Source organism: Corapipo altera, unplaced genomic scaffold (assembly GCF_003945725.1).
Source record: "Corapipo altera isolate COAL_440 unplaced genomic scaffold, ASM394572v1 55928, whole genome shotgun sequence".
In the NCBI taxonomy this organism is placed as follows: domain Eukaryota; kingdom Metazoa; phylum Chordata; class Aves; order Passeriformes; family Pipridae; genus Corapipo; species Corapipo altera.
The window spans coordinates 624-7,975 of NW_020886013.1; the positions used below are offsets into that span (position 1 = coordinate 624).

At 55.9% G+C, this 7,352-nt stretch overlaps 1 protein-coding gene across 1 annotated transcript; it reads left to right on the forward strand.

The window, feature by feature from the left end:
- Positions 1-1,243: 1,243 nt before the first annotated feature.
- Positions 1,244-6,753, forward strand: LOC113940952 (otoferlin-like; the record flags this gene model as incomplete). The annotated part of the gene is made up of 7 exons (XM_027632103.1): positions 1,244-1,333; positions 2,031-2,060; positions 3,135-3,281; positions 3,592-3,658; positions 5,588-5,712; positions 6,369-6,503; positions 6,616-6,753. Coding segments are annotated over exons 1-7 (669 nt in total), but the record flags the coding sequence as incomplete, so codon positions are not given.
- Positions 6,754-7,352: the final 599 nt, after the last annotated feature.

The following is a 7,352-nucleotide window of genomic DNA, read 5'->3' on the forward strand; positions in this document are numbered from 1 at the left end:
TAAATTTATTTAAAAAAAAAAATCCCCTTCAATGAAATTTTTTTAATTGAATTTAGTGGTTGGTTTCCCCCTTTATTTTGAGGTTTTTAAATATCATACATTTAAAAATCAATCCTCCAAGTTAAAATTTTAATTAATTAATTAATTTCCCCTTTATTTTAATATTTTAAATAGCATAAATTTAAAAATCAATGCCCTTAAATTGAAATTTAAATTAATTAATTAGTTATTTTCCCCTTTATTTTACTATTTTAAATAGCATCAATTTAAAAATCGATCCCCTAAATTAAAATTTTGATTTAATTAATTAATTTCCACTTTATTTTGATATTTTAAATAGCAAAAATTTAGAAATCAGTCCGCTTAAATCGAAACCTAAATTAATTACTTATTTAATTTCCCCTTTATTTTGATATTTTAAATAGCATCAATTTAAAAATCAATCCCCTTAAATTGAAACTTTAATTAATTAATTAATTAACTTCCCCTTTATTTTAATGTTTTAAGTATCTCCTTGCCCTGTCCCTGTCCCTGTTCCTGCTCCCTCTCCACACCCTGTCCCTGTCCCTGTCCCTGTCCCTGTCCTTGTCCCCATCCCTGTCCCTGTCCCTGTCCCCATCCCTGTCCCTGCTCCCTCTCCTCACCCTGTCCCTGTCCCCATCCCTGTCCCTGCTCCCTGTCCCTACTCCCTCTCCACACCCTGTCCCTGTCCCTGTCCCAGTCCCTGTCCCTGCTCCCTCTCTGTGCCCTGTCCCTGTCCCCAGCCCTGTCCCTCTCCCTGCTCCCTCTCCACACCCTGTCCCTGTCCCCGTCCCCATCTCTGTCCCTGTCCCTGCTCCCTTCCATGCCCTGTCCCCGTTCCCTCTCTGTGCCCTGTCCCTGTCCCCATCCCTGTCCCTGCTCCCTCTCCACACCCTGTCCCTGTCCCTGTCCCCATCCCTGTCCCTGTCCCTGTCCCTGCTCCCTTCTATGCCCTGTCCCCTTCCCTGTCCCTGTCCCCATCCCTGTCCCTGTCCTTGCTCCCTCTCCACACCCTGTCCCTGTCCTTGTCCCCATCCCTATCCCTGTCCCTGTTCCCTCTCCATGTCCTGTCCCCATCCCTGTCCCTACTCCCTGTCCACACCCTGTCCCTGTCCCCATCCCTGTCCCTGTCCCCATCCCTGTCCCTGTTCCCTCTCCTCACCCTCTCCATCCCAATCCCTGGGCTGGATCCCGGGGGCTCCCGGCCGTGACGGGCGGGACGCGCCGCTCTGTCCCCGCAGGGGAGGTCGTGGTCAGCGTGGAGCCCGAGGTTCCCATCAGGAAGATGGAGACGGTGGTGAAGCTGGAAGCTGTGAGTGTCCCTCCCTCCATGGAATTCCTGTTCTCTGAGGGATCCCACACTGTGTGGATGGGCAGCCAAGGTGTCCCAAAGGGATCGGGGTCTGTCACACACACTGGAAGTGCCGGGGCCCGTTTTCTGGCCAGAGCAGGAGTTTCAGCTCCTTCTCACACCCTTCTGCTCCATGAAACCAGAGATTCCTGGAGCTGCTCCCAGGGCTGGAGCCCCTCTGCTCTGGAGCCAGGCTGGGAGAGCTGGGGGTGCTCAGCTGGAAAAGAGAAGGATCCAGGGAGACCTTGGAGCCCCTTGCAGAGCCTAAAGGGACTCCAGGAGAGCTGGAGAGGGACTGGGGACGAGGGATGCAGGCACAGGACACAGGGAATGGCTTCCCACTGCCAGAGGGCAGGGAGAGATGGGAGATTGGGAAGGGATTCCTGGCTGGGAGGATGGGGAAGGTCTGGTCTGGAATTCCCAGAGAAGCTGGGGCTGCCCCTGGATCCCTGGAAGTGTCCAAGGCATGGTTGGAGGGGCTTGGAGCAACCTGGGCTAGTGGGAGGTGTCCCTGCCCATGGCAGGGGGGTTGGAATTAAATGACATTTAAGGTCCCTTCCTGCCCAAACCGATCCGGGATTCCACGACCTGTGCCCAGCTGAGGGTTTGTTTCTGACCTGCTCTCCCTCTCCCTGCTCCCTCCCGCCCCGGACGGCAGAATTCCGACGCAGTGGTGAAGGTGGATGTGGTAAGTGATGGACTTTCCCTGCATCCCCTCTCCCATCCCTCTGCTCCCCATCCAGCCCTTCTGCTCCGCTTCCTATGGACCATCCACTGCACCCCCAGGACAGGCAGGGCCCGAGGCAGGGACACAGGGGTGTTGTCTCCTCGTGGGTGTGGATATATTTACATATATCACAGTTATATACAGTTAAAATACTATGTACATATAAAAAAAGAACCGCAAATAACCCCCTGAAAAGGGGAAGGGAAAAGGGAAAAGGGACAAAACCGCAAAAAAACCCCAAACCCCAAAGCGGGTACACACAATCAATAAAAACTAGCAAAAGAAAATATTACTACTCTCCTTGAGAGAGCAGATTTGTGCCAAACAACCACCAGCACCCTCCGCCTCCCGAGGCCTACAAGGCCTCATTAGGCCTCACTAGGCCTCACTAGGCCTCGCTAGGCCTCACTGGGTCTCACTAGACCTCATTAGGCCTCACTAGGCCTCGCTAGGCCTCACTAGACCTCACTCCCCCACACGAGCAGGACTGACAGCAGAGAACCTGTGCCTTCAGATCCACCAGAATAGAAGAGGGCAGAGGCTTCTCTCTCCTTCTTATTTATAGTCTGGCTTGTGTAAAAATCGTATGGAATGCTGGGAACATGCCCACTTCCTTGGTTACCAATTGTTCACCAAGGAAGGCCTAGACTAAAACTGTCACAGGAATGCATGGATGGAAGGGATGACGGGAATCTGGGGGTGGGGCTGGTCTCAGGGTTTCTGCATCCCTGGGAGTGTCCCAGGCCAGGCTTGGAGCAACCTGGGAGAGTGGCAGGTGGTCCCTGGTGGGATGAGATGAGCTTTAACGCCCCTCCCAGCCCCAAGCATTCCATGATTCCGTGGCTCCGAGGCTGTTTGAGCCCGGATCATCTCTGTGCCTCGGTGTCTGTACGAGGGGGGAGGTAACGAGGCCCCCCCAGCCCAGAGGGGTTGTGCCTTCTCTGGAACTTCACCCACCACACCGGCACCTCAGGAGACATTTCCCTCCTCCCTGCCATCCCTCCCCTTCTGTCTTTGCTTCCCTTGGGCCTTCAGAGCGAGGAGGAGAAGGAGAAGAAGAAGAAGAAGAAGAAAGGAGGAGGAGGAGGAGGAGGAGGGGAGGAGGCAGAGGAGGAAGAGCCCGACGAGAGCATGTTGGACTGGTGGTCCAAGTATTTTGCTTCCATCGAGACCATGAAGGAGGTGGGTTGGGGCAGGGCAAGGGTGTGGCTGGTGGGGGGCAGGAAAACATTATTCCCTGGGATAAGGGAGCTCCCACCCATTTCCAGCTCCTCCCAAAGCTTCATGGATGTGCCGCATCCCTTGCCAGCCCTGCCTGTCCCAGAGTCATTCAGGCTGGAAAAGCCCTCCCAGATCAAGTCCAACTGCCCCAAGTGCCACACCCACGGGCTTTTTGAGCCCCTTCAGGGGTGGGGTCTCCACCCCTGCCCCCTGGGCAGCTTTTCCACGAGGAAATCATTCCTGATATCCAACGGTTTCGTTTCTCCCTCAGCAACTCCGGCAGCAGGAAGCGGCCGCGGCAGAAGCGGAGGAGAAGGAAGAGCTGGAGCTTGGAGAGGGTGAGCAGGGTGTGAGGGAGGGAATGGGGGACCAGGATTGTTCTCAGGATCCCTGTGGATCCTGCCCAGCTCCATGGCCACTCCAGGGGCTCACAGGATGTCGTGTTTCCCCAGGAGGGGTCAGCTTTTGGAAGTGCTTTCACCTGCAGGGAGGGAAAACAGACACTTCCAGGGCAGGTTCTCTCACCTAATCCATCCCAACCGTGTCAGGATAAGATGGACTGTGCCCTGGAGGCGTTTTTCCCTGAGGGAATTCGGGGCTCTGGGGCTCAGTCGGGCCGTTGCACATCTCTGAAGTTGGGCGACATTAATTTTGCACCAAAGATTCTGCGGGCCAAGAATCCTGGGAAGCTGGACAGCTTGGCCAAGGGTGGCTTTATGTCCTTTCCAGCCTCACCAGTGGGGCTTGGAGGGGTTTCCCTGGGGACTTCCAGCCATCCCCTCCACACATCCCATGTCCTGGTGGCAGTGGGTTGTTGTCACGTCCTTCAGCTGAGGCAAACCCTGAGCCTGGTTGCTTTAGGAAGGCTGATTTTCACATCCCAGCTTCATCTGGCACACAGTGTGGATGCCAGGGCAGTTGAAGGGCTGTGCCAGTGAATTATTATAATCTGCTTTCTCTAAATGGTACTTCCTCAGGCTAAAGCCGTGGGCATCTTCTGCCCACATTCCCACCCGGAGATCCCACCAGGATATTCTGGACCAACCCAGCTCAGGTCAAACTGCAGCGAAATCTCAGCTAATAAATCATGGGGGGACCATGTCCCAAATTTACCGGCGCAGTCCCAGACTGGCAGTGCCATGTCACCCCCTTTGCTGGGGGCATTGTTTTATCTCAACTGTTCATGGAATCATGGAACGGTTTGGGTTGGAAGGGACCTTCAGGATCATTTCATTCCAACCCCCTGCCATGGGCAGGGACACTTTCCCCTAGCCCAGGTTGCTCAGACCCCCATCCAGCCTGGACTTGACCAACCAGGACACAGTTTTTTGTCTTTATTTTATCTTCTCCGAGCCCTTCAAACTTTCCCAGTTAGAAGTGGAAATCTGAGGTGGGGACAGGAAGAATCTCCCTTTATCTGCTCATTTTCAGGCTTCCAAAGATAACTTCTGCTCTCTCAGGAGCTCTGCTCATCCAAAGATGAGGTTGGGTCTTGCCGAGCCCGGAGACAACTCTGGGCAGGTTCTTCCTGGGTTTGCTCTCCCAGCCGGGGGTGTCCCATGTACCCCGTGGTTTTCTTTCCGTCTCCTGAGAAGGATCCATTTCCCTTGGCTCTCCTGTTCTTTCTTCCCTCTTCTTCTTCTCCCTCCTTCCCTCTTCCACGCGAGGTCATTGCCATCTGTCTGTATCCCCCGGTGTTTCCCAGCCCCTGTGGAAGCTGGCAGAGTATGGACGGGGATTGTTGGAGGTTGGAAGAATCTTCCTTTGAACTCCCCTTTCCCAGCAGCTTGTTCCCGGCTGCCCGTGGCTGGTGGTTGCTCTGAGAGAGACTTTCATGACCTGAGGCTGCAGCTGGTCATGGGCTCAATCACCCTCCTGGTGCTGAGCATCAGGCACCGTCCCCTCAGCCATTCCCAGGCCAGGGTTTTATTCCCAAGGCTTCATCCAGCAGGAATAAAGGAAGGCAAGGAGGTGCTGTGGGCAGAGTTGTCTCCTCACCATTCTGTCAGTGCTTTGTAGCCCTCCAAGGGATCACTGCTGCTGGAATTTCCCTTCCCAGGGATCTCCAGAGGTGCTGTGGCCTAGCCAGAGCCCAGGACAGGCAGGCCAGGCTGGGCTGGGAGGTGCAGGCAGCAGCAACCACCAGCTTTCCTGCTCCTCCTGTTTATCCCCTCCCTGTCTTCCCCACCCTCCTCACCCTCGTCCCCGTCTCCCGGCGCTCCCCTGGCGCTCACACACCAACCCTGGGGATTCTTCTCCCACCAAAGGCTCCAAGGCCCAGGCCAGGCACAAGGACAAGGCCAAGGCACCCAAGGAGGACAAGAAGAAGAAGCAGCAGCAGGCGGCCCCCGAGCTCCCAGAGAAGAACAAGCAGAAGGTTGACGAGCTGAAGGTGTGTTTGGGGAAGAGGGTGCAGGGAAGCCTCTGCTGCTTCCAAGGAAGTGCCTTGGGACGTCCCACCGGGGGATGTATCCTGGGATGAGGACTGCCAGCTGCTCTGCAGCGTTTGGGGCAGTCGGAGGTCACAGGGTTGACAGAAAAGGGGGTTCCCGGGAAGGCTCATCCCTGGGGGCAGCTCGGATGTGCCCCGGCTGGAGGGGAGAGTTTTCCAGCCTGGATTCGGGGCAAGGGTGGGCTCTGGTTCAGTGATCCCAAGGATTTATTTAGGATTCATGTAGCCTGTGAGAACTGGGCACTAGGATCACAGAATCCCAGGATCACTGAGGTTGGAAAAGCCCTCCCAGCCCAGGGATCCACCCTGGGCCCCATCCCCACCTTGTCCCCCAGCCCAGAACACTGAGGCCTTCCTGGGACACCTCCAGGGCTGCGCACTCCAAACCTCCCTGGGCAGCCCCTGCCAGTGCCTGACCACCCTTTCCAGCAGGAAATTCCTCCTGATGTCCAACCTGAGCCTCCCCCGGCATAGCCGGAGGCCGTTCCCTCTCCTCCTGTCCCCTGTCACCGCATTTTTTCCTCACCATTTGTGTGTGTTTGTTTGTTTTTTTTTAACCCAATTTCCCCCTCTTCTTAACTCCCTCCCCGTCCCAGGTCTTCAACAAAGAGCTGGAGTCGGAGTTCGACAACTTCGAGGACTGGCTGCACACCTTCAACCTGCTCCGGGGCAAGATCGGGGACAACGACGACACGGCCACGGAGGAGGAGCGGATTGTGGGCAGGTTCAAGGCGAGTGCTGGGCCCGGGAGTGCCCAGGGGCGGGGGGTGCTGGCCGGGACCCCCGTGCTGGGGTGGCTCTGTGCCCCCCACTCACCGAGGGCCGGGCCCTCCCTCGCTCCAGGGCTCCCTGTGCGTCTACAAGGTGCCGCTGCCCGAGGACGTCAGCAGGGAGACTGGACACGACCCCACCCTCGGGATGTTCCAGGGGATCCCCAGCAACGACCCCATCAACGTGCTGGTCCGGGTCTACATCGTCAGGGTGAGGGGGGCTGTGGGCTGGGACGGGGGGTGGGTGATCCCAGGAATCCTTCCATGTGCTGGGACAGGGGTCTGTGATCCCAGGAATCTGTGATCCCAGGAATCCTTCCATGTACTGGGACAGGGGGTTTGTGATCCCAGGAATCTGTGACCCCAGGAATCCTTCCATGTGCTGGGACATGCAGTGATCCCAGGAATCTTTCCATGTGCTGGGACAGGGGGTTTGTGATCCCAGGGTCCCTTCCATGTGCTGGGACATGGGGTGTGTGATCCCAAGGTTCCTTCCATGTGCTGGGACATGCGGTGATCCCAGGAATCCTTCCATGTGCTGGGACAGGGGGGGTGTGATCCCAGGAATCCTTCCATGTGCTGGGACAGGGGTCTGTGATCCCAGGAATCTGTGATCCCAGGAATCCTTTCATGTGCTGGGACAGGCTGGGATCCCAGGAATCCTTCCATGTGCTGGGACAGGGGGTGTGTGATCCCAGGAATCCTTCCATGTGCTGGGACAGAGTGTGTGTGATCCCAGGGTCCCTTCCATGTGCTGGGACACGGGGGTGTGATCCCAGGGTCCCTTCCATGTGCTGGGACAGGCTGGGA